This window comes from Talpa occidentalis, unplaced genomic scaffold (genome assembly GCF_014898055.3).
Source record: "Talpa occidentalis isolate TD23 unplaced genomic scaffold, MPIMG_talOcc4v2.1, whole genome shotgun sequence".
NCBI lineage: Eukaryota > Metazoa > Chordata > Mammalia > Eulipotyphla > Talpidae > Talpa > Talpa occidentalis.
This window is the reverse complement of record NW_026555331.1, coordinates 121,571,551-121,598,974: the sequence shown is the minus strand read 5'-3', so window position 1 is coordinate 121,598,974 and position 27,424 is coordinate 121,571,551. Positions and strand designations below refer to the sequence as shown.

The window sequence follows — 27,424 nt, the reverse complement described above, 5'->3', positions numbered from 1 at the left end:
AGGTTCTTTGTTTGTTCCTGACTATATGCAGAAGTTTGCCTGTTAGATTATCTCATTAATCCATACTAGTCAGGCGCTGGGGCGCCCCGAGGTCACAACCTCAGGAGATTGTTTAAGCGTGATATGAAACCACTGCCATCCATGGAGGGCCTGGAAAGATCTTAGAATATTGTCATATGTCCTTGGGCAGCTTCTAGGAGCAAGGAAGGCAAACAGAGTGTATACTGATGGGAGAAGAGACGGTGGTACTAGAAGACACTTACGAGCTAAGAAATATCTGGAGGATATGGAGAGAAATCACTGCACCTTCCAAGATGATTCTGAACAACCACACAAACTATTCTTTAATGCCCAGAAATGTATGGCTTCTTCTACTTAATCCATTTCTTCTATACAACGTGAAGAAAACAAGTGCAAAGGATAGACTAAGGTCATGGACTACAGGTGCTTTGCTGGTTTCTAAATTCCTGCTATGAGTGAGACCATCCAGTGTTTTTTGTCTTCTTTCTGGCTTATTTCGCTGAGCATGATCCCTTCCAGCTCCATCCATGTTGCTGCAAATGGCATGAGTTTGTCTTTTTTGAATGCTGAGTGATGGTCCATGGTGTATGTGGACCACGTCTTCTTGATCCAGTCATCTGTTTTTGGGCATTTGGGTTGTTTCCAAAGCTTAGCTATTGTAAACAGTGCTGCTATAAACATAGGGGTGCAGGTGCCCTTTGGAATTAATGTATCTGTGTCCTTTGGGTAAATACCTAGGAGTGGAATTGCTGGATCATATGGAAGCTCTATGTTTGGTAGGTCCAGGGATCTCCACACAGCTCTCCACAGTGGCTGGACCAGTTTGCACTCCCACCAGCAGTGCAGGAGAGTTCCTTTTTCTCCACACCCTTGCCAACATTTGTTGTTGCTAGTTTTTTTAATATGTGCCATTCTCACTGGTGTAAGGTGGTATCTCATGGTAGTTTTGATTTGCATTTCCCTGATTGCAAGTGATGCTGAACATTTTTTCATATGCCTGTTGGCCATTTGCATTTCCTCTTTGGAGAAGTTCCTTTTTATCTCTTCTGCCTTTTTGTGACTGGATTATTTACTTTGTTTTTTTGAGTCTCTTCAGCTCGCTAAGAGCATTCATTATACTATGAGGACATCAGAAGTCTGCATACTTAAATCTCTAGAAACTTCTAAATATTGATTTTACACATGATCATCACCAAAGAAATCTTTCAGGATCAGTACAATCCTGATTACTTTCTGAACTGTGTAGGTTTTTCTTCTGATTCATCAATGAAAAATACTTTAGACTTGAAAAATCCCCATACTTTGCCCCCTCTTGTCACCGATGAAGACATGGAGGTGCTGCTGAAAGCCATCTTCCCTCAGCGCCCAGGGGCCCTAGGAGGAGACAGTGATGATCACTGAGGGCAGCGCAGCGCAGCGCAGCGGCCGTAGTCTCTTCTGACTTGCTGGAGAAGCAGCTGTCAGTAGTTCTCCTGAAGCCTCCTAATAAAGGTTAAAGGCTCCATTTAACTAAGCCCCTGGCGGGGCCTCCAGGATGGCCTAGGGGTTAGTCTCAGCGCTCTCACCGCTGCGGCCTGAGTTCAATCCCAGGCCAGGGAGCTACCCGCAAGGAGTGTGGGAGTTAGCCCCCAGAAGGGGGCATGGAGCTAGAGCGCATGTGGTGCAGCAGAAGGTCTCTTCTCTGTGCCCTGCTGCTACCGCTATGCTCTGTGCTTCAGATCTTCCTGCCTCCGCCCTCCCTCGCCCCGCCCCCTCGCCCCGCCCCCCCTCGCCCCGCCCCCCTCGCCCCGCCTCCCCACAAGTCTTCCCAATAAAAATCTGACACCTAGAATAAAAAAAAAATAAATCCATACTAGTCAGATTTAGGAAGAACAAAGAGCAGAAGGGTATTTTAGGACAAAGCCTATGAAGTCAGTATCCACTAAAACTTTTGTCTGGGTGTGTTACCTAGTTCTTGTCCTCATTTTTAAATAGGTATTTCCCCCGCTTCTCAAGTCAGCTTAACACCATGCTTGTAAGAAACGATGGCATTCACTCTATGTTTGTCTTCATAAGGATTTTTAGCTTTTTTAGTGGGAAGGCTTCTTGGCCTTGAAGAGAGTCCCGGTGCCATTTCCCTCCATACTCACACAAAATCCTTATCTTGATGAAATGTTCTGCTTACCCCTCTGCTCTGCGGGCTCATCTGGCTACCTGTTGGGTTTCCCTGGGGGCCATGTCATTCCCCACAGAGGAAGCGGCATATGGCAGTTCTCCTCACCTGTGTCATAGAGTGGGAAGAATTCACCTTGTGACCAAGTCAGAAAATAATTTACAACGTTATTGCCTTCTGTTTTGAATTTAGGGAGTAGGAGTGGGGAAGTTTTACCCAGAGTGGTGAGCAGGACTGAGGAGATGCCACCTTCAGGAGAAATGTCTGTATTACTCTCAACTTATCCTTTATTTGTCTACAAAGTTACAGGACTTTTTTCTCCCAAGCTGTGGTAGAAGGGGAGAATCGGGTTTGTGTTGTTAACACCCATAACAGATGGTTTAAGAACATAGTGCATTGGTGGTATAGAATGAAACTTTAGGGCTGTCTTGACCAAACTTCTTGTTTTATAGCTGAATTTGAGATCAGAGAAGGGAAGGGACTTGCTTGGAATCTTAGTACCTGAACCAGAACTGGAGGCTTTGCCTTCATTTCTGCACTGCTGGTGACCTGTAAATCCGACTTCATGAGGAAAACAAGTCCCTGCTTTCGAGGTGTGATCTGGCACCTGATGTGGTTAGATTAATCTCAGCTTTGATGGCTTCTGTTGATTCAGATGGCAACTGAAAGATCTCCACAGCTTCTGCTGCCTCCTGTTGGTGAGGCTGAGTATGACTTTAGGCAAAAGAGACTGAACAAGGGAAGCAACAGAAGGGAAGTTAGTGAAGGCTCCTTTAAACTCTTTTCCACATTTTCAAGGAGAAATGTATTCTTGGCCATGAAGTGTGATTCATTTGTTTTTTGCATAGTTATAGTTATTCTGCACAAATATAGTTGCTCTGCATAAATGGTTATAAGATTATCCGTCATTATTGTTTGATTCTGGATTTCGGGGTCGTTTATTGGGTAAACGCTTTACTTGGTAGGAACAGAAACACTGTTTTGGAAAATAAAACCATTCTTCTTTGCTTCCAGCTAAAAGAGTTTTAAACAGCAGTCTAGAATGTTCTCATTAGGAAAAAATGAGATGCAGATAAGTTGAATTAAGTAATTGAGTAGAATTACAGTTTATCTGTTAAACACTTTATCGTGAGTGCTTCATTGTCACTGGGAGTTCATATTAGCACAATTGTTACTGAATCCTATTACTCTTACTGGTGTAGCTTCTCCCATGTAGAATGTCCTAAGAACTATGAAAAGGCTTAGGTAGAAGAATATAGTGGCATCTTTTGCCTGAGATGGCACTGAAAAGATATTTTCAGAAACATACCAACCTTTTTTTTTTTTTTTTTAATTGATTTATTTGTACTAGCACTGGGTACAGTCAGAAGTGTGGGAGGGTGAAAGAATTCACCAGAGCCAGAGCAGGGAACACAACAGGCAGACCAATGAAATACACTGCTGAGGGGAGCAGCTGGTGAGACAGGAGAAGTCTGTCGTGCCATGTGGGATCCTCATTGGCAGCCGGGGATTGAACCAGTGCTGCAGAGGCTGCGGGCAGCTTCGCAGTCCAGTGCTCAACTGCTGCACAGCCAGGGGAGGCCCAACATTCTGACTTTTTACTTTGAGTTAATGTTTGATAATTCAAAGAAATTTCAGTGGGAATAATTTAAAGTTCTAAAAACAAATTGTTTCTTTGACTTCTCTATAGGCTGCAAATCATCAGTGTGCCTGCTTTTAATTTCTTGTATTTCTCAGAATCTCATATTGAAGCATTCATACAATATTTTAATTTACACAAAAGCAATTCATGAATGTCTGAATAATAGACTCGTTGTCTCATATGACTCGACAAAAACATAGCACACAGTCCAGTCAAAGAATGGGCAAAAAGGGCCTCCCCGGTGGCGCAGCAGTTGAGCGCTGGGTTGCGAAGCTGCCCGCGGTCTCTGTAGCGCCAGTTCGATCCCCGGCTGCTCCCCGGCCACCGGAGGAGGGTCCCACATGGCGCGCAGACCCCTCCTGCCGCCCGCTTCTCCCCTCAGCAGTGTACTTCGGTCCTTCTGCCTGCTCTGCTCCCCGCTCTGGCTCTGGTGAATTCTCTCACCCTCCCACGCTTCTGACTGTACCCAGTGCATGTATAAAAAACAAAAAACAAACAAATAAATAAATAAAACATGCCTCTATTAAAAAAAAAAAAAAAAAAGAATGGGCAAAAGATCTAAAAAGACACTTCTCCAAAGAGGAAATGCAAATGGCCAACAGATACATGAAAAACATGAAAAAAATGTTCAACATCACTTATCAGGGAAATACAAATCAAAACCACAAAAGGATACCATCTCACACCAGTGAGAATGGCACATATTAAAAAACAAACAAACCGGCAACAACAAATGCTGGTGAGAATGTGGAGAAAAGGAACTTTTCCTACACTGCTGGTGGGAATGCAAACTGGTCTAACCACTATGGAAAGCTGTGCGGAGATTCCTCAAATTACTAAAAATGGAGCTACCATATGACCCAGCAATTTCACTCCTTGGAATTTACCTAACCAAAGGACACCAAAACATTATTTCAAAAGGAAACCTGCACTGTTATGTTTATTGCAGCATGTTTACAATAGCTAAGATATGAAAACAGCCTAAATGCCCAAAAATAGATGACTAGATAAAGAAGATGTGATATATATATACATAATGGAATACTATCAATCAAAAAAGATAAACTCATGCCATTTACAGCGACATGGATGGAGCTGGAAGAGATTATGCTCAGCGAAATAAATCAGAAAGAAAAGGAAAAATATCAGATGGTTTCATTTATAGGAGGAATATAGGGGAACCAAATAAGGGATGCGGGGGGAGACAAAACTAGCAGACTAAATCAAAGATGTTCAGTGGGGGAGGGAGAGGGATTAAAACAGAGAAGAGCACAAGAGACTGTGGTGATGATTCACGGGTGACTTGGTGATGGGAATTTTATAGGAACTACACCTGAGAGGAGAATCAAACATTATACAAAAATGAGCAATGATTTTTTTTTTAAAGAAAAATAACAGGTTCATCAACCTATAACCTTATTTTTTTGTGGAAATAATTCTTACTATAGATTCTTTGACAATTTAAACAATTAATATGCCCTAATTGCATATTACTCTAAAACATTAAATATTAATTCTAAGGGTAGAAGTCAAAAGCTCTTCTCTTATCGTAGTCTAATTGGTTTTACTTAAACTCACTAGGCATTCACCAATATGTCATTAAATCTCATTTGCCTTACTGTTTATCTCTCTCTTTTTTTTTTTTTTTGGCCAATTCTTTCTCCTCCCCCTGGCATGAGACATGAAGTCTACAAGCCACATGAAGACAAGAATTAATGTTTATTGCTGTACATTAAACTCCAGAATAGTGTGTGGCCTGTTGTAGGAGCTCAGCTGATGCTCAATGAAATCATCTAAGAATACTTGCTAGGAAAAGTTGATTCAGATAAATGTAGGGATTTTCTTCCTGTTACAGAGACAGAACTTCCTGTTTGCATTTTCCTTCACAAATCATTGTAAACAAATGCTAAGGTGGTTTCGAAGATACTTAAGGTAGACTGAATTGGGTTTTTTCTGAGAACTTGATAGAGTTGGATGATACTCTATACTGTCCACATATTCTTTGCCTACTTGCTTGGCTATTTGGGGACAAGACCCCAAAATGACTTAAAATATTTTAATAATGATGTTTATTAAATGCGATTATTTGTTGCACATGTAGAATTACTAATGTATGGGAACATGAGTGGCATTTTAAATATAACTTGTGTTTATGAAAAGAATAGAAGAAATTCCTTTCTGATGGAAACAATTCCAGAAAAACTGTCCTAGCATGTTGTAGGTAACTGTTATTCCATTAATTTTGTTTTATGTCCGCCTGTGTTTCTTTTTAGTTTATATGATAAATACATTAATATATTGGCTCAGTAGGTACCTTAACTTCTATGCTACAGTGTTGTCTGGATACTGGACATGGCTTTTATTCCTCCTTTCCCGTAATTTTGGCAATGTATGCACATTATTAACCATCATAGAGATGCAGATTTTTCACACCACAGATGACAGACATTTCACACTACTAATGTGACTAAGATAAGAAAGACAGATAACAAGTATTAACCTTGATGAAGAATCCTATTATCCTTTACTGGTGTGGGAACATAAAATGGAGTGGCTACTATAGAAAACAACTTGGCATTTCGTTAAAGGGAGAGAGTTGCCATAAGACCCAACACTACTAGGTTTATAATCAGGAAACGTTAACACAAAAACTTATACATGACTGTTCATAGAACTTAGTCCTAAGGTGGAAACAACCCATATGTCCAAGGAATGAATGGCTAAACAAAATATGCCTCCAGTGGACCATTTGGCAATTGAATGAAATGAAGTACTGATATGTGCTACATATAAATGAACCTTGAACTCATGCCAATTTAAGAAAAAGCCATGTATGATTACCTTTATATAAAATATGCAGAATCATGAAGTCTGTGGAGATAGAAAGTAGATTAGTGGTTGCATAAGCTTGTAGGAGTTGGGCGGACATGGGGCCTTGACAGCTAATGGATATCGTGTTTCTCTTTTGGGTGATGAAAATGTACTAAATTAGTGGTGGTGGTTGGCATTACCTAAAAACCATTGAATTATATTCAAAAAGGGTGAAATGTATTTTATAGAACTACGTCTGTGAATTTACTTAAAATGTGTAATGTATGTAGATATATTTGCTTCCATGAATATAATTTATCTCCAAAATGATACACATTGATAGGTTGTGGGAACAGCTGGATTCCTATGGGGTTCAAGGTGGGAGAGAGATATTTATCAAGTATCCTTTTGTATCTTGTCTTTCCTCCTCTGAAGTATTAATAACAAAGGTATTAAAATGACAAAGGTATTAAATAGCAAAGGCATTAAAAAAATCATGTCTTATCTTGATTTTACTATGTCCAGGTCCTTCAGGGGTTAGATTATCTACACAGTAAGTGCAAGATTATTCATACTGACATAAAGCCGGAAAACATCTTGATGTGTGTGGATGATGCATATGTGAGGAGAATGGCAGCTGAGGCCACTGAGTGGCAGAAAGCGGGTGCTCCTCCTCCTTCTGGGTCTGCAGGTGAGAACACTCAGTGGGGTTTGTTTTAGTCTGTTTGGGGGCATTGAAATTCAGGCAAGTTACGTGTTAAAGGCAAGTGAGTTAAGCATGTACGTTGGGAGATCTTTTTCTTGAGAAAGATGCCTCATCTAAATTTTGTAAGTTAATATTTGAATTGATGAACATTGTTTTCCCTTAAAAGGTCATTTAAATTCTTAGCTGTTGCTTCACCTGCATTTTGAACATAATCTTGTGTTGGGCATTTCTGTGGAGGAGAATATATACCAGCAGGCTTCATGTAACTCACCCATGGTCATCAGAACTTTTCTCAGGTTCAGTTTTGTTGGAATGTTTCCTACTTTTCACTTAGTATCAGTCCAACTGCAGGATCTGAAATTAATTAAAAGGACCTAAGGGTGAAAAATGGCGACCATATATCTTGAGTTTTGGCTTTTATCATTTTATTTCTGGTTTTACAGAGGATAATGGTTGCAGTGAAGTATTGACTATGCTTTCACCCCTTCTCCCTGTTCTCTGTGACTGCTGTGTTGTTAAACAAGCATGCAGACTGAAGGGCTATAGTCCTGTAACTGACTGGGGCTCTTGGGATATGTACCACCTCTGTACCTCCAGGGCATTGTTTCATGAAACCGTAATCTATTCAGCCTGGCAAGGTCTGTTTATGTGATTTCATGCTAGAGAATATTTGCTCTAGTATTTGATTTAGTTTAGTTGTATAAAGTCACTAAATAGTTTTCAAACATTAGATACACAGCTTCTTAAATATTCACTTAATTTTGTATAAAAAATGCTTGGCTGCATTTTTTTTTTTTTTTTTATAGAGGCATGTTTTATTTATTTATTTATTTTGTTTGTTTGTTTTGTTTATACATGCACTGGGTACAGTCAGAAGCGCGGGAGGGTGAGAGAATTCACCAGAGCCAGAGCGGGGAGCAGAGCAGGCAGAAGGACCGAAGTACACTGCTGAGGGGAGCAGCGGGCGGCAGGAGAGGTCTGCGCGCCATGTGGGATCCTCCGCCGGTGGCCGGGAAGCAGCCGGGGATCGAACCGGCGCCGCAGAGGCCGCGGGCAGCTTCGCAACCCAGCGCTCAACCGCTGCGCCACCGGGGAGGCCCTTGGCTGCATTTTTAAAAAATTTTTTTATAAATTTGAACTCTTCTCCATTTTCTTGTCAGTCAGTACCTCCAGACTGATTGTTTAACAGTCTCTCCTGTGCCTTTAAGAGAAAATCCTTTTTTGTGTTGAATAAACATTTAGATGACCATGATTAAGAAGCCCTGGTATTTAATGATTTGGGGAGTTGTGTTGCCATTACATGGCAGTGATTATTTTATTTTATAATTCAAGTTACCTACATGAAGATATATTTCTCCTCCTCTAAACATTCATTTTGTTTCATTTTGTTTTAGTGAGTACTGCTCCACAACAAAAACCTGTAAGTAGTCATATATACTTATATTCACCTTCATGTCGAAGGCAACTATTCATTTTTAAGCTTTTCATAATATAATTTCTGTTTGTTTCTGCAATAATTTTTCATTTAAGGGTTATTTTGGGGGACTTGGTTATATAGATTTTTGTCTGCCGCATATGTTCTAATGTACAGTGATGTAAAAAGTAGACATAAATGCTGTATATTATTAGCTATATGACGTAATGTGTAAGTAAGCATTACACATTGAAGTGATTTTTAGAATTGGAATGTTTGAAGCTATTCCACGTATGAACTTCATCTTTTTTAGTCCTTATGCGCTGTGGGAGTGCTATTGGTAGTTTGGTGAAGTGTGAGGTGACAGAGATGGGGTTTGAAGTAGCAGTGGTCCAAAACCACTTTACAGGAGTTATTTATCTTCTGGGTTACCTGTTTTTCTGAAGCTGTCCTTCTAAATTTTTTTATTAACCAGAAATATGAAAGAATATTGTCTTTCTTATCATACTGTCCATACACCCACTCAAATAAAATGAAACAAACTGCTTGGAATTAAATCCTTTCCTGATGGATCTAAGCATGGCTTGGTTCTGGTAGAAGGTAAAATATATTTAAATATCTTGAGCTGATGGTTCACCTCCATGCCTTATAAGAGCTTTATGAACAAAATGCATTTGAAAGGAAATGCACAAAAATTCTGAATGCTGCCAGTAGCTCTCAGTTATGGATGAAAACCTCTGTACAGTGGAGAGTTGTAATAAGCATGTCAACCTGTGGCCTGCCAGGGGCCTAGTCATTTCCTATAGTTCTACGGAGACTTGAGCGGCTTGTTTCAATTATTGATTCTGTGAAAGATTGTAGTACTTTCCAAGTCAGATGGCCATGATTAAGAGAGACTGAAATTGTGGCTTTTTCTGTTTTCCCCTATATTTCTTTCATATGCTCATTCCGTAGAGTTAATGCACTCATGGCTGTTGATAACAGCTCATTGTGTGAGACCTATACACAAGCAGTACTGTTGACCAACAATCAATGAACTGTACCTATTGTGGCAGACAGTTGGTAAGACAGCAAAAAGAGGAGTGTTGTTACTTTGTATACAGGCAGTATCAAACTTGCAAGAGCTGCTTTTCGAAGAATGTCTTTAACATATTTAGTTATTAGAGTTTCAATGAAAAAGAATTCATTGGATTTAAACTGTATTCATTTGATGGCAGGTCCTGCTAGCATTCCCTTTATTTGATATTAGATTGGACTGGGTTTTTTTATTCTGGTTTTACTGATAACCATAGCTACAAGGTGACTCCTGTGTCTGAGCAAGTGATTTTTAATCAAATATTACCTGGGGGTGGGGGAAACAATGGAATTTTGTTGGTATTGCCATTTTTATCAGCATGTGTATTATTTATTGTGTGGTGGTTTAAAAAGAAATAAACTGACCTGTGGTTGTTTTTTTTTTTTTTTAAAACATATTATAGATAGGAAAAATATCTAAAAATAAAAAGAAAAAACTGAAAAAGAAACAGAAAAGGCAGGCCGAGTTATTGGAAAAGCGCCTGCAGGAAATAGAAGAATTGGAGCGAGAAGCTGAAAGGAAAATAATAGAAGAAAATATCACATCAGCTGTACCTTCCAATGAGCAGGATGATGAATACTGCCCAGAGGTGAAACTAAAAACAGCAGGAATAGAGGAGGCGACTGAAGGAGAACCTGCTAATGACAACGGTCAGTGAATTCTGGAGACAGTGCTGCACAGGGGCTCAGGAGATCATTACTACCAAGTCATTGTCACATAGTTGACTTTGTGCTACTTCAAATATGAGGATGAGTCTCTCCAACTCCTTATTGGGAAATACAGGAACAGTCTAATGCTGTATTTGTAAAATGTATGCCAGAAATATGTTAATATTTCAAAATAGTTTAAAATGAGAAGCACTATGCCTCTCTCCTATTCCTAATTGTCCTTTCTTTTGTAATTACTGGGGGTTTTTTTGTTTTTTGTTTTTTTTTTTAAATAATTACACATACACATCTCCTGAAATTGTAGTGCAGAAGTTAGAATGGAAGTGCAGGTCTATTTATAAATAGTAATTTCCCCCCAAAACACTATTGTTATTTATTTATTTATTTATTTATTTTATTATTTTTTTTTTTTATAGAAGCATGCTTTATTTATTTGTTTGCTGGTTTGTTTGTTTGTTTTTTGTTTATACATGCACTGGGTACAGTCAGAAGCGCGGGAGGGTGAGAGAATTCACCAGAGCCAGAGCAGGGAGCAGAGCAGGCAGAAGGACCGAAGTACACTGCTGAGGGGAGCAGCGGGCAGCAGGAGAGGTCTGCGCGCCATGCGGGACCCTCCCCCGGTGGCCGGGGAGCAGCCGGGGATCGAACCGGCGCCGCTGAGGCCGCGGGCAGCTTCGCAACCCAGCGCTCAACCGCTGCGCCACCGGGGAGGCCCCACTATTGTTATTTAATAAGTGAGAACAAAAGTATTTAATAAGGCCGATTACTTAATAAGTGAAAAATAAGATTTAGAAAACCTAAGGATTTTATTGAGTGTCAAGAGGTTTTTGCTATATATAATACATTTAACAAATGTATCTCATCGGAGATAAGTACTTAGTGCCAAGTAACAAGTTCTAATTCTTTTTTTTTTTTTTTTAAGATTTATTTATTTTTATGCATACAAGAGCTGGGGTACAGGCCAGAGGTGTGGGTGGGAGGGGGGAGTGGTGAGAGGATTGACGAGAGACAGAGAGGGGAAGAAAACAGGCAGGTTGAGGGGAGCAGCAGCCAAGTCAGGAGAGGTCTGCTGTGCCATATGGGTTGCTCCCTGGCCGAGGATCGAACTCTGTGCTGCAGTGGCTGCGGTCAGCTTCATAGGTTGCTTCTTAACCCCTTGTGCCACCAGGGAGGCCCCACAAGTTCTAATTCTTAACCCATGACTTTTCAAGGTGAAGTTGAGGATCAAGAAGAGAAAGAAGATGCCGAGAAAGAAAACATTGAGAAAGATGAAGACGATGTTGAACAGGAACTTGAGAACATAGACCCTACATGGATAGAATCCCCCAAAACCAATGGTCATATAGAGAATGGCCCGTTCTTACTGGAACAGCAGCTGGATGATGAAGATGATGATGAAGAAGATTGTCCAAATCCTGAGGAATATAACCTTGATGAGCCAAATGTGGAAAGTGATTACACATATAGTAGTTCCTATGAACAATTCAATGGTGAATTGCCAAATGGACAACATAAAATTCCAGAGTCACAGTTTTCAGAGTTTTCCACATCGTTATTCCCTGGGCCCTTAGAACCTGTGGCTTGTGGCTCTACACTTTCTGAGGGATCCCCACTTACTGAGCCTGAGGAAGGCAGTCCATCCCGTGACAGAAGCAGGACAGTTTCAGCCTCCAGCACTGGGGATTTGCCAAAAAGTAAGTGTCTCTCCCATAAGGTGTTTTCAGTGACTCCAAAGTCTTAATTCTTGATAAATGCTGTGAATATGCTGACAGTTGAGAAATCACCTATTCACGCATTAACCATTATCTTTTTTTAACTTTTGTACTTCTGGATATGTAGTGTAATTTAAAATACTGTGCTGCTACGCTTTCTCTTGCTCTGTGCATATCAGATACTATTTTTGAGTCTTTCTCATCTTTCTGTATCTAGGCAGTGACATCAGACATGTGCTAAAACCTAAGTTTAGCAGCTTACACTTGTAGCTTCTGAAACTTAGTTTAATTTATAATTTATATCTTCTATCTGATAGCATTATATTTAGTTTTTGGTTTTTAGGTTTGTTTTCTATATAAGGAAAAATGTTCCTGCTTTTGTCTCAATTGAGATTTTATTTTGATAGCTGTTCCAGATTATAGGATTCTGCTATTGAAATTTTAAGGGAAGTGTCATGGATTTAAAATATCATGACAACTTATTTCAAATCCTTATTTTGAGAGTGAATGCCACATGACATATTTTGACATGCTCAGGGCCTTCAATAAGCAAAAACTGGGTGTCCCCATTGGTTTTCATCCTGGTCTACAGTGAAAAGCTCAGAAACCTCCTCTGCTCCCTCTGCTGACAAGAGTGTGCAACACATAATGAGGAAACTGATGAGCCAACCCGGCAAATAACCCGAGAAATTCTACATTCCCTTCCATTCCAGCAGCTGGCAGAGCTTCGGAGCACCTTACTCATCATCTATAACGAATCATCCTTAGGATGTGTTTTTTACTTGGGTACACACATTCTGTCCTATTTACCTTTACCCTGGCCAGGGAAAATATGAAGATGTTTATGAAATGCTTTCACTTGGAATATAGGTTCATCTAAGGAAACATTCACCTCCATGTTTCTCTTTATTCACATTATTACCACACTAATACATCCTGTCACCAAATGTGTGTGTAAGGGGTTTCCCTGCATCAAACAATTCTCTAAAAGCATCTAGGTGTCCTACAATTTAATGTAATTCTGATACTACTTGGTGATGGAGTCAGATCCCACAGGTTAAGGACTTCTACACCTCCCTCACCCCCATGCCAATCACAAATTCACCTTATCACCTGTGCTTCTGACCAGTCAGCAATGAGGTGTCCATGACCCTTCAACTAACTCAGGAAACAGAACTTGGGCCACAGTTTAGTTACTGTCTGTTTCATGAACAAAAGGAATTTGAAAGGAAAAGTCCAAAAATTCCGAGCACTGCCAATAGCTCACACTTTGAAATGAAAGCCTCTGTTTACAATCTTGGCTCATTTGAAGGAGGGGACCCTAGTGTAGCTGGTCTTGTTGGCTTTTCTTGCAAGTTATGTATTTTGGGTCCCTTCACTCTCCTTGTGATCCAAGTTCCTGTCAACCTTGTCTAGGCCTCTGTAATACAAGATGTGTATGCATCTCACTTCAGCTCTTGCTTCCCAGTCTGTTCTTTATAGAGCAATCCAGAGAGCTTTTGAAAGTACATCACTTCATCTCCCCCCCACCAACAACCCCCATCACCAATGTTTTTGTAATTAGAACACCTAGAGGCATTGCTCTGTAGAGCTCACAGGCACTATGCAAACTCTCTGATACCTCTTCTCCTTAACTCCTTTTCTTCCTTGCTCATTCTGTACCTCCACAGTGTCTTCTCTAAAGTTTCTCAAAAGTACAAGTTGTTTCTGCTGCTTTTGCACTTTGTTCTTGTTGTATCTCCTGCTTAGAACTTCTCCCCCTGTATACCTCCCTTTTTTCAAGTCTCTCCTCAAACAACCCCGCTGCGGAAAAGACTTCCCTTGATCATCCTCATCATTAGCTAGGTCTTTTCTATGTTTTCTTCACAGCATCTAGAACTTCCTGCCATGGCTTGTGAATCATTTGTTTTATTTACTGTTAATATTGCCATGTGGTGCATGAGTTTCCAAATTTAGGGTGTGGTAGAGGAACCTTGAATGTCTTGTTGGTACTGTTTCCAGTGCCAGGATGGTACCTGGAACACAGATAGGACACAGTAAACACATGATGAATGAATGCATTAGGTTTTAGCATTAAATCTCCTATTTCTGCTACTTTCTTGGGTCTGGTACTGAATCTCCTGTACATAGAAAGAATTTTCTTTCTTTTCTTTCTTTCTTTTTTTTTTTTTTTAAAAGATTTATTTATATAAGCACTGGGTACAGTCAGAAGCACGGGAGGGTGAGAGAATTCACCAGAGCCAGGGCGGGGAACAGAACAGGCAGATGGACGAAATACACCGCTGAGGGGAGCAGTGGGTGTGGCAGGAGAGGTCTGCCGTGCCATATGGGACCCTCGCCGGCAGCCTAGTAATGTGTTGTGAGCTGAGTTAACTCAGACCCGACCCAGGAGGATAGCAGCAATTCACCAAAGAGATTTCGTTTAATGATCTAAGTGAGGGACATTAAACACAAAGAGACTATGTTGAAGATGCATGATAATGTATCTTTTGGAGTGTATATCCTCTAGCTTAATTGAATTATGCAGAACCTGAGAACTTTCCTTTGAAAATGTCTTTAGAAATGGCAGCTGGGAGTGAGTTTTCTGTCCACTTGAGTTGCCACAGATACCAGCTCATTCATGGCAGCCAGAGCCTAAAGCTTATTCCTCTTTTCTTCTCTCCCTCTTTTTTTTTTTTTTTTTTTAAAGATTCACTTATTTATTATACAAGCACTGGGTACAGTCAGAAGCATGGGAGGGTGAGAGAATTCACCAGAGCCAGAGGGGGGAACAGAACAGGCAGACTGACGAAATACACTGCTGAGGGGAGCAGCGGGTGAGACAGGAGAGGTCTGTCGCGCCATGTGGGACCCTCGCTGGCGGCTGGGGATCAAACTGGTGCTGCAGAGGCTGCGGGCAGCTTCACAGCCCAGTGTTCAACCGCTGTGCCACCGGGGGAGGCCCTCCTCTTATTAGCCCTTTAATTTGAACTGTCTGGAGAGTAAACCAACAATTGGGTTTCCCTTCCTCTTTTAAACAATCAGGTTTTGGTTGTTCCTTCATTAGCCAGTGCAGCCTTGACCCCAGAGGGTGGTCAGCAGGCTATAGGCAGAGGGAAGCCCCCGGGGACTGGCCAGTGGCCATCAGCCAGGTGCTGCTGTAGCTTTCCATGTTTGGTCTTTCTCTCTCATTTTTGGTGGGGTTTGGCTGTTCCCTTATTCTACCTCCTTTCCTGAAGATGGAGCCTCAAAAGAGGTTCAGTCAGTTGCCAGTCTTGTACATTGTAGTTGCTGAAACTTAGATTTGAATCCAATTCTGCAAACCTCAAATTCCACTTTCTAACCTCCTGGCTTCCCTTGATTAAATAACAATCTGTTCTAGTGCTTCCCGTCTAGCATTTGGCTTAGCATTTATACGTTTTCTCCTGGTGAAACTCAGCCCCACTTCTAATTCGGTCTGTATTTTCTTTCTTTCCTTTTTTTTTCTTAACTACAGTAACATTAGTTTACTTCATGATTTAGGGGCATAGGTTCATACCTCCTCAAATGAATGTCACTCCACTACACCCACCACCAAAGCACACTGGTGTATCCTTTTTTTTTTTTTTCCTTAAAAAAAAAAAAAAAAAAAGATTTATTTAAACAAATACTGGGTACAGTCAGAAGCGCGGGAGGGTGAGAAAATTCACCAGAGCCAGAGTGGGGAGCAGAACAAGCAGAAGGACCGAAGTACACTGCTGAGGGGAGCAGCGGGCGGCAGGAGAGGTCTGCGCACCATGTGGGACCCTCGCCGGTGGCCAGGGAACAAACCAGTGCTGCAGAGGCTGCGGGCAGCTTTGCAGCCCAGCGCTCAACCACTGTGCCACCAGGGGAGGCCCTGGTGTATCTATTCTTATCTGTTCATGTGGGTGGGTGTCTATGCTGACCTCTCTCTCATAATTTCTGAGTTTTTGTATTTCTTCTCGCTCAACCCCGGCCTTGTGAGGTTCAGTGGTGGGTCAGATCCTTACAGAGAGGGAAGTGGCCACACATGGTGCATGGCAAGAAGGGAGCATGTGAACCTGACCTGTCTGGGCTGACTCACAAGCTTGAAGACTAGATCTTGAGGGTAAAAATTGCCAGTTCTCTCCATCTCCTTTTAACTCTCCTGGGGTGCTCTGGATGCTTCTGGTCCTGGCACCTTACCTGCCCATTGCCCTGCTAACAATATGGCCTGCTTGCTGCCTATGTGGGGTGCCAAGGAATTGGAGCCTCCTTGAGAACCGTGATTTCCACAGCTCAGATGTGCTCTAAAAGGAGGGGTACCTGACTTTGAACAAAAGAGTGTTTAATGTTCTATATTGAACAGGCTTTTCTGTTAGACTGTAAATACCATATCAGAATTACTTTTAAAATAAGTAAAAGCCCTGGTGACGGTTTATCCTTCGCAGAAATCCAAACTTGTCAGTTTGAGTTTTGCTGTTGAAGGTGCTAACTCACTGCAGGAGTTTGTCACTTGTGCCTGGTTAACTACGCGATAACTTTTGGTCTGGACTTCTCTAGTCCAGAGCCTACTTTTGTGATCCTCTCATGGGTCACCTAACCTATAAGGTCTCTGTGCTCAGCCCAAGCAGAGGGAGCAATAGGGATGTGTGAGTGTTGGGTGAATCGTGTGTCACATCAGAAAGGATTTGCGACCTGGGGCAGTGTCCCCTTTGCCTCTATGCCCATGGTTAATGCCCCATTGAGCTGGGTGTGGTAGGGTAATGAATGGGTTCTGATAGAATGAGGAGCAGCTAGAAAGATACAGCCAGTGAGCAGAGCAGGGCTGACCTAGGGATGCAGGAATCAAGGACCCAAGGAGAAAGGGCAAGCCGTGTCCACATGTGCCTGGGTAGCCCAGTTCTCTTCTGTGACATATTTGCCAAAGATAAGAGTTCTAAATTCTGTTGAGTTCAACTTACAGTATTCCAGGCCTAAATAACCATCACTTTTCTAGAAAAGGAGACTGTGCCCAGTAAACATTGTGTGCATGCATGCAGACCTCATCCCAGCACTAACTGTCTTGCTGTTCACTCATGCCAGCAAAAACCCGGGCGGCCGACTTGTTGGTGAATCCCCTGGATCCACTGAATGCAGATAAAATTAGAGTTAAAATTGCTGACCTGGGAAATGCTTGTTGGGTGGTAAGTAGAATTTTCTTTTAAAAACATGTTGGTCTTGATCACATGTTAGAAGACATGTTTTTCGGTTTTTATGTGTTTCTCCACAGTAATGCCATCTGTTCCCTTCCAGCATAAACATTTCACAGAAGACATCCAGACGCGTCAGTATAGATCCATAGAGGTTTTAATAGGAGCAGGTTACAGTACACCTGCTGACATTTGGAGTACAGCCTGTATGGTAAGAATGGCCTTTGCCATTTTCGTCTTTTAAAGGCTTAGCCCCTCAGTGCTCATGATAGGACGATTCTCACCAGTGCATGAGGTTTGATTGTGAGGGTTGTCTGTGTGGGGTGGCTGAGGGGAAAGTTGCTGCCTTAAGTATGTTCAGAATGGGAAGAATTTTTCTCAGGCATGTCTTGGGTATTCCTTTTTTTTTTTTCTCTCTCTCTCTCTCTTGAATTTGGTCTTATGAGAAATTCTCTCATAGTCCCAAGAACCAGACCCTCAAATGTGGTGACAAAATGCCTTCAAGTAGTTCCTTTGGTTTCTGAGGTTGGTTGGGCACAGCTTCTTTTCTCTCATGCTGTGGAGATGAGAGGGAAGATTGTCGGAGATTGAAAGATTCTTCTTGGTGGCCTCCTGACAAACCTTAGCTGTCTACTGGAGAGGAAAGGATTTGCTCAAACACCACTATTCACTCTCTTTTTATAGAGCAAATCTTGAGAATCTTCTGGCTTATTTATTGTTGCTTCTGGCTATCCCGTCACCAGCAGCTGCAGTCACCCCTTTGGGTACTGGGTCTCTTCCTGTTAACACAATGATATTTCCCTCAGACCTTTTCGTGCATGTGTCATACCTGGCTATGTTGCATCACAAGTGTAGTTGTATCTGAACTGTCCTCTAGCCCATCCAGTGCATCTTTTTCTCACTTAGTCCTAACCTGTGAGTGGATGAGTATTAGTGGGTCTACATCCATAACCCTATTTCTGTTTCTGTTTTCTGACCAGTTCAGAACCTTTCTTCTAGGAGGTAGTTCATGCTTTTTCTTATTCTAAGTTCTCTGTTATTTAAATGATAGGGCTTGTATGTAGAGTTTGGCATTTTTCTTCTCACTAAAAACAATGCAGAATAAATGTAATTGTCTATTCAAATATTAACAGTTCTTTTGAGTGTGCTCTATTGTGTGTCCTCTTATGATACAGGAATAGCATTGTGTTAATAAGCAGGTAGTGGGTAGAGAATATGAAAATAAGTAGATGTTTTGTGTCTTTGAAGTTAGCATGGTCTGAGACCATAAATAATGAACAAAAAGTGATGCTTCTGTTCTCAGGTTGCTTTGACAGACAATATCAGATAAGAGTTTTAAAAATTAGCTCTTTTTGGACAAATATCAAAAACTAAGTCCCAGCCATGCTAGGTTTGGAACAGAATGGTTATGAGAACTTGAGGACCCGTGCTGGTTCCTTTGAATTTAGAGATTGCTGTGTGCAGAGGAATTTGACTCACTCGGTGTGACTCCAGAGCAGGAAGAGGTAGAGGAGCTAGGAAGCAGTGGGAGGCAGAGGTTAGGTCAGTAGAAAGGGGGTACTTTTAACAGCTGAAGCTACGGGGGAGAAGTGTTCTGTTTCAGGATGTGGTGAGGTCAAGCCTTACATGTCTCCAGCAACACAAGGCCTTCTTAGGGCTGCCCTGATTTAGACTCTGAGAGTACTTTCAACTCTGAAATTCTGTGCTGCTAATTTTGGGGGTTATATTTTGGTGATATAACCAGAAAAATAGGACAAGATTGCAAATGTACTTGTCAGTATGATTTTTATGCCAGGTTATCCTCCTCTTTTTTTTTTTTAAAAAAAAAGATTTTTATTTATTTATGCATACAAGAGGTGAGATATAGGCCAGAGGTGTGGAGGGTGGGGGGAGTGAGAGGATTCGCCAGAGAAAGAGTGGGGAACAGAACAGGCAGATTGACCGAAGTACACTGCTGAGGGGAGCAGAGGGCAAGTCAGGAGAGGTCTTCTGCGCCATGTGGGTTGCTCCCTGGCCGGCCTGGGAGATCAAACTCATGCTGCAGTGGCTGCAGATTGCTTCATAGGTTGCGTCTTAACCCTTGCACCACCAGGGAGGCCCTCAGGTTATCCTCTTGTCTTCCATTATTTAAGGATTTGTTCTTTCACATAATCTACTGTCAGCTTCTGCTCTTGCTGCCTGTGAATGTGGGCGTAAACATCAGTAACAGACTTTTAAGGAATAGCATTCACTTCTGGACATGTTAGGTGTGGAGGAGAATAGTTAAAAGATTTGGTGAACTTGTGGTTGGTTTTTTTCTTAAATTTAGAGGCTGCTGCATAGCAAGGACTTAGTTTTCACCCACTCCCCAAGAATCAAGCATAGTCTCCCTTGGTGTTTCTAGGGTTACTAATGAGGTGGTTTGTTTTTTTTAATCAGTTGGTTATCATAAAGCTGATTTTTCTGAAAGGAGCTAGTCTTCCTTCCTTAACCTCCCACCTTCCGGCCCCGAAGGTCATGGCTCAGAGCTCTCCTTTGTTCTTCCTAGAGAACCAGGTGAAGACGAGACAGTGTCTTCCCACCCTTACCCTTTTGTTGAAGTTTAAAATTATAACAGTATATTAAATTCATAATACCAAACTGTAATAAAGCTCCAGATTGTCCTCGCAGGTACAGCCCAGAGTTCTTTGAGTGTTATAAAGGGTATCAAATCTTACAGAGACTGAGGTGGACACGAGCTCCCTCGTATGGTGCCTATAACTGCTCAAGCATAAGCGCCTTTGCTGTGGCCGGAAAGAGATCTTTTCCAGCTGCAGAAGGACAGCAAATGAGGCAAAGTAGCTGGGTTGTCAGTTGAATCTCTTTTCCTTTTCTTGAGCTTGTCTCCTTCAGATGTGTATATGATCTAAACATTCTGTGTGGGCTGATGAGTTGTTCCTTGCATTTATGTGTCAGAGTCCCTGAGTGGGTAACTTTTTAGGGAGACCAAGTCAGTGCCATCAAACAAGAAAAGCCAATCTAACAAATTTCATCACTCTTCATCACCGCTCACATTACAGAACAAATAGGTGACCTTATTTATTCAGAATGGGTGCTTTGGCATGGACTGGATTTCAAGAAAGAGATGTGTGTTCTCCCCAGAACCTGAAAGCAGAGGTTGGTCCAGGGGAGAGCCTTCAGAGGGAGTGGGCCAAGTACAGAGGCAATAACCCAGGTTCCCAAATATTAAAGATAAATAGAGTTATAAAGATGATATCATTGGAGGTAACTTCTTGAGAGCAGTAGTAATCTTTCATGGTTTCATAGCTGCCGGAATATAAAGTACAAAGAGTGACGTTTTCGTTGTAATCTGCATTTGCCTTGTCATACTTGTTAAGATCTTGTCACTTTCTGGACAACCGGGAACCAGCTAACATGATGGGGGAGCCTCCCTTTTGCTTCTTACCTGTTTCTTTTAAACCACAGCAGCCATATCTTAGTTAGACTATATAGTAAATATCTCCAACCGGATTGAAATGGTTTTGAAAATTAGAGGTTGAGAGGACAAGGAAGGAGTCAAGAAGGTGGTGCTCACTTTGGAACTTCTCCTCAAGTGACTTCTTAGGCTTTCTTTCTCCATTAGGATTTCACCTCTTTTCTTTTGGTGCCTAAGGTGTTTAATTATATTCTCTGCAAGGAAGATCTCCTGACCATTAGCTAATGTTAATCTAATCGTTCCCTTTGAATTTATAGCCAAATGTAAGCTTTTTTGTTTTTTAACCTCCCATCTGGGATTGGCCCAGTGTCTTTATTGTTTACTGTATGGAGAGGGGCAACCCCACATGAGGGCCTTCCTGGGTCCTACAGCTCTCAGGTGACCAGCGTACTTCCTGACGCTTGGCATGTCCTGGTCCTGCTCAGACCCAGGTCTGCTTCAGGGTAGGGGTCCTAAGTTCAGGAATTAGTGCTCATCGCAGGGGTAGGTGGTAGTGGTCTTGTCACTCCACTTACCTCCTTTCTTCAAAAAAGATAAAGGTGAAAAGGTGTGGTTCTGTGCTGAGTGGGCCCACCCTTGGTGTTTTAAAGATAGGAAAGGTGGCCACACCCCAGGTGGACAAATCTTCCCTTAAGTGTACCTCCCTTGCACTGTGTGCCCCGTGTCGGAGGTGGTTTCTTCTGGGACCCAGGTAGGGACGACAGTGCCTTGAGGAGGAGGAGGGTGCTGCCATTGTCTGATCAGTGAAGGGAGGAGGGCGGCTCCCCGAGTGCCTTTCAGTGCAGCAAAATCTAACACAGAGTAGAAGCTAGTGTGAGAAAAACCAGAAATGGGATTTAGCTTTCCCTTAATTTCTTTTTTAAACATGGTATTTGAACAGGGAAGCAGTAGTACTTGTTGTTCTTATATTATCAGATTAAACTCATGGGTACGGGGTGTGTGGTGAATAATGGAAATAGAATCCCGGGCAGAAATGGAAACCAGTGGCCTCCACAACCAAGCATGCCTGGGGTACAGACGGTATAAATCTAGGAAGCCAGCTCTCCTTACCTTCTTCAGGATGAGCCACATGCCATCAAGTTCCTTCTGATCCTGCAGGACAAGAGCATCTTTTTGGCTTTAGATTTTACTGCCTTTGGATCAGAAATGAGTGAAGCGATGAACGTAAATGATGAGTTGCTGAAAATAGCGTTGGTCACTAAGGCATGTGCTTCCAGAAACCAGGGCCACCTGCTGTTCAGGGGACAGGTTAACGTGGGTTGAGGGTGTGCTCTGGGGTCCTGACTGAGAACTGGTCCACCATTTAGTGTCCAAGCCCAGTGCCTTTGCCAAGCCTACAGACAGCTGCTTGTGCACTGACATGTCTCTTTTCTTTACTGCAAAATAAAGAGAGCATATGGCCTTTATGCCTTCTCTTAAAGGAGATGAAAGAACATTTCTGAAGCTTCCTTGAACTCTTTTGGAAGAAAGAAAATTTGATATTGAGCCCTATCAGGAGACCCTTTGGTTTGATTCATATCCTCTTAAAATATAGGCCTCTTATACCAGGAGAAAATATTGGTAACTTGGGGGCCAGCCTTTGTGAAGTGCTTAGCATGTCATCTGTTGTATCCTAGGCATTTGAGCTGGCCACAGGAGATTATTTGTTTGAACCACATTCTGGGGAAGACTATTCCAGAGATGAAGGTGAGTATTGCTGGCAGAGTGGGTCTCTTGAGAATGCTGAACTTCTGGAGAGTGATGCATTTTTGTTCCAAAATAGAGCTATGTTTGGCTATCAGACACCAAATTTAGATGCTTTTCATTTGAGCTTAGAGCCTTCTCAGTGGCAGTGAATGGGCAGAGCCTCTGGGCACAGTTGCTCTCCAGAGAGCCCACAGGGCCAGAGCCCACCTCTCTTTCATGCTTCCCACCAGACAGTGGCCAGCTGGCTGGGAGAGGACAGGCTATACGAATCCCAAAACCTGCGTGGTCCTTTTGTCCACTGATCTGCCCATTTCTCTGCCCTGTTTGGGAGCTGAGTTGAAAATCCAGGAATTCTGACCTGAATTCCATTTGTAAACCTGACCATCTCCATGCTTATTTGCCTGGCAGTGCTGGGGTGAGCAGGCATCAGTCACTGTTAACACTCGAGGCGGTGCCTGAGGCCTGCTGTCCCAGCGTTCTGCATGGATGTGCTGCAGACATTGTTGATTTGAATCTATTTCTGGTTTTTTACTAATTTCAATTTTCCCCTCTTTTTTTATCCCATCCTTCCCTTTGCCCCTCCCATTCCCATATCCTTTTTTTTCTCTTCTCCATAGACCACATAGCCCACATCATAGAGCTGCTAGGCAGTATCCCAAGGCACTTTGCTCTATCTGGAAAATATTCTCGGGAATTCTTCAATCGCAGAGGTAGTACCTCTTCTTTTTGAAAAGCGCCACGATGCAGACAGAAATGGAATAGCAGCTGCTGATTGTAGCACTAATGGTGACAAAGGCATTTCTCCTAAATTCAAAAAGCTACCCAACAGAATTCCTGTGCTGTTTTAAAGTTGAGCGGGGAAGACCACGTGCGGCCCTGTGTACTGGTAGCCTTGTGCGTCAGCCTGTCTCGGCGCCCTGAGTCCAGCTGCGTGGGCAAAGCCTGTGCTTTTGATCATTCAGGTTGCGCTCTGTTTCTGTCTGCGCGGGCGGTGGCAGTGTCTGCATGCAGTGTACTGATTAAACTGTCGTGTGTTTCTGTTTTGCTGGCAATGTTTCCCAATGCAGATCACATAGCATTGATCATTGAACTGCTGGGGAAAGTCCCTCGAAAATACGCTATGTTGGGGAAATATTCCAAGGAGTTTTTCACCAGAAAAGGTAACGGTATTTATGCAACACTAATTTTCAGCATAATCTTCTCCAGAAAGGAAAAATGGTGCATTTGCCTTTGGACGATGGGAAGAAATCTGGACTTTTAACAGCTGGAGAGTTCTGCTGAAGAAAGCTCTAAAGCAATAAACTTGAACCACCTGATCTATGAAATAAGACTTTTGTAAGAGAACTTTCCTGAAATCCTTTCCTCTTCGATGCTGAGCCCCCATCTGTGTACTTAGGTATTCGTAAAGGGGAGGTTAAGCAGTGGTTAGGAATCTAGAGGTGGCAGTGTCTGCAACAGCTGGAAATGTCTCTCATTCTCCATGTTGTGTTATGGAGCCAGCCTCTCTGCAGTGGAGCCCAAGTGGCCTAGAGACTGGCCTTAATGACTGTACATCGACATCCTCTTTGACCTGTCTCTGCTGTTTGTGTGGTGGGTGTAGACCTGTGAGATCCTGAGTGCCTCATTCTTATACATCAGATGATTCTTATAAATCATGATCTTGTATCATGGTTCAGAACACTGGTTTCTTTGTCCTATATAGTTCCCAGTTAGTGATCAATTTTTTAAAACACTCAAGAGCCCCAGGGAGTGTTTTGAGACTCCTCCTCCAGTGGCATGCCCTTTTTTTGTGTGTATGAGCATAATTGGTGCTCTTAATTTATGTTTTTCCAGCTTAGAATTTTTTTTAGGTTGTTGGGAGGATTGTAGCTACCTTTAAAAAAGGAATTTTAAAGTTGGTGTGAACAGAACACAGACCATCTAGAAATTTCCGAATGTCCATATACTCTTTCTTCCCTGCTTTAACCAAATTTTGAGAACCAACTTGACTTTTTATTTTCCTGTGAGATTAGGAATACTTGAAGAGTAATAATCCTTTATCATACACTTTGGAGATGTTCAGCTAACTATCCTTGTTGACAGTTACATGTCCTGGTTAAATGCTTGAGACCCAAGGACTAGCTGTGCTGGGGATAGGGGGTTCCTACTCCACCCCACTGACCACAACTCTAGCCCTTCTGAGAATAGCCAGTGTGCAACTTGGGAAATTTGTAGTGAGGTGCAATAATTTTCTTATCTATCATGGGGAGAATTACCAAAGAAATAAGTTATCCACATGATCTGCTCATTGTGCTACTGCCTGCCTTTCCTCCGCAGTAGGGCATGGAGTGGAGTGCCTGTGCTATGGATTTCTGTGTGCTCATTGTCTGTGGTTGGGAATCACATGCACGTGGGAAAGAAGAGGAAGAGAGGGACAAGACAGGGACCATGAGTGATAAGAAAATGAAGTTGTGCAAGTTATATGAAGGTGCCTCTTAAGCCCATGCTCCAGTTTCCTTGTGGATGCCGCTGCTCTGAGATGCTCATGCCTGTGAGGCTTTGCCAATGGTCTGAGCTGCAAGCCAGCACCTCCCCAGTGGGCATGGAACCCTGTTCTCTCTCCATCTAGCAGGGACTCTTCAGAGGACAGACTGATGAATGATGTGTGGTGAAATGTTGGATGAGTGCTTGGTTTCAGCTCGAATTCCCTGACCTATGACCCTTCAGGGATGGAAGGTGGCTTCTTAGGAGATAACTCATAGTTATTGCATCCATATCCCTATCCCCCTACCTGCACCTAGACAGAAATGTAAAGTGCTTGCAATAACCTGACCTGGCCAGTGTTTCTGCCACTGAGTCATGTGCTTTATGACTGAGGAAGACAGATCCTTTCTGAAGAGCTTGTTTGAAGGTTGACTTGCAGAGTCACAACACATTTGGCATCATTGGTAGAGGTAGATCGAAGCCATTTTGGTGGGTGTACCTGTAGCAGCTAGAGTCTTGTTTTCCTTCCTTTGGATATAGGAGAAAATTTATGACTAGAGAAGAAATCTTCTAAAGTAATTGGGAACTGGGACTTAGGGTCTCTCCTGATGTTTATTTATAATAACTGTGAGATCAAAATAATAACTGTGAGATGAGATTTAGAAGTCACTGGAATAATATATTGATGAGTGAAGACCTATTATGAAAATAGATTTTCACTATGTCCCATTGGATGAAGGTAATTCTTCATGCATAAAAGATATATTTTGGCATGTGTCCTAAGTAATGTGTGTAAATACACATTTTAGAAATAATGGCATCTTAAAAGAATACTTAAAAGTATTCATTTGAATTATTTTCTAAAATAATTTTGTGCCAGAACTGATAAAGAGGAAAGGCAAATTTGAAAAGTGCTATTAATTTGCTTATATCACACTGAAAAGTGGTTAGGGATTAAGAGGGAGGGGACATGGGTTTTTCTTGTTTTCTGTCTTCTGCAGGTCTCAGCACCACTGAGAGACCAGGGAAGAAGAGGTGTGTGTGTGTGTGTGTTGAATCCAAAAATCAAATGCAGCTTAGTGAACTTACCTTTTTGCTTAAAATTCGGTGTAAAGTGATTATTACTAATTTCAGTCATTTTTGAGGCAGGGATTCTAGTTGTTGCTCTCACCCTGTTCACATTTAACTTGCGGGTTATCCCTTCAGATGTGGACATTGGCCACCAGAGATCATTAAGAAAAATCAGTGTCATCAGTGTGTCAGGATGTGGTACAGCAGGAGTAAAAACCTCAGTGGGTTTTGCCCTTTCTTGTGTTGATGAGAGGGACCTTCAACAGCTATTCTGATGCCCTTATTTTGAACTTGTAGCCCCCAGAACTGTGAGGAAATAACATTTCTGTTGTGTGTGTGTTTTTTTTTTAATATTTATTTATTTATACAAGCACTGGGTATAGTCAGAAGCACAGGAGGAGGGCGAGAGAATTCACCAGAGTCAGAGTGGAGAGCAGAGCAGGCAGACTGACGAAGTACACTGCTGAGGGGAGCAGCAGGCGGCAGGAGAGGTCTGCGCCATATGGGACCCTCACCTGGTGGCCAGGGATTGAACCGGCGCTGCAGAGGCTGCGGGCAGCTTCGCAACCCAGAGCTCAACCGCTGTGCCACCGGGGAGGCCCAACATTTCTGTTGTTTTTAAGCCATGTGATATTTTGAGGTAGTAGCCCAGATGAACTAAGACATGTCCCTTGGAAGTGTGTAATCGCCCAGAAGAGCCCAAGCCCTCAGGTGTTGGTGGGAGAGCCACACATCCCCAAGCACTCCAGCTTTGCTGCTGGACAGACCCCCTGGTGGTCACGGAGCTGCCATTGTGGTAATGTATGTGTGGAGAATGGAAGACCCGGAAGAATCAGTTTATTTTTTAAGGAAACGGAGTCTAGATGATGACGGTCTGGTGTGTTGAGACGCACGTGAGTGATAGTGCGTGTGAGACCAAAGAGCTCCTGTGCAGTCGCAGAACTACAGGCGCAGCAGAAGGTGCGCTTTCCCCCGTGGCGAGGGTAGTGTTGTGGGAAATGATCTCAAGGAGAACAGTGAGAAGCTGGTCCAGGAGAGGCTGCGAAGTGAGGTAGACAAACCAAAGAGCTTGGTTGTTTTTTTTTTTTTTTTTATTATGTTTGTTTGTTTGTTTTGTTTATACATGCACTGGGTACAGTCAGAAGCGCGGGAGGGTGAGAGAATTCACCAGAGCCAGAGCAGGGAGCAGAGCAGGCAGAAGGACTGAAGCACACTGCTGAGGGGAGCAGCGGGTGGCAGGAGAGGTCTGCGCGCCATGTGGGATCCTCCTCCGGTGGCCGGGGAGCAGCCGGGGATCGAACCGGCGCCGCAGAGGCCGCGGGCAGCTTTGCAACCCAGCGCTCAACTGCTGCGCCACCGGGGAGGCCCCAAAGAGCTTGGTTTTAAAGAGAGAATATAT

General features: G+C 42.5%; 1 protein-coding gene across 11 annotated transcripts in view; it reads left to right on the top strand.

Moving 5' to 3' along the window:
* The window catches only part of SRPK2 (SRSF protein kinase 2), a 211,693-nt gene that overhangs the window by 175,884 nt on the left and 8,385 nt on the right, over positions 1–27,424 (top strand). For 5 of the 11 annotated variants that reach the window (XM_054692526.1, XM_054692534.1, XM_054692528.1 and 2 more), the window contains 8 exons: positions 7,152–7,317; positions 8,727–8,752; positions 10,225–10,471; positions 11,701–12,183; positions 17,245–17,345; positions 17,455–17,562; positions 22,422–22,491; positions 23,109–23,201. In XM_054692526.1, the coding sequence (XP_054548501.1) occupies positions 7,152–7,317; positions 8,727–8,752; positions 10,225–10,471; positions 11,701–12,183; positions 17,245–17,345; positions 17,455–17,562; positions 22,422–22,491; positions 23,109–23,201 (1,294 nt within the window). Of the gene's footprint in view, positions 1–7,151; positions 7,318–8,726; positions 8,753–10,224; positions 10,472–11,700; positions 12,184–17,244; positions 17,346–17,454; positions 17,563–22,421; positions 22,492–23,108; positions 23,202–23,558; positions 23,652–23,682; positions 23,834–27,424 lie in introns of those variants that run through there. The other 6 variants (XM_054692524.1, XM_054692532.1, XM_037511332.2 and 3 more) reach the window with 3 other exon arrangements.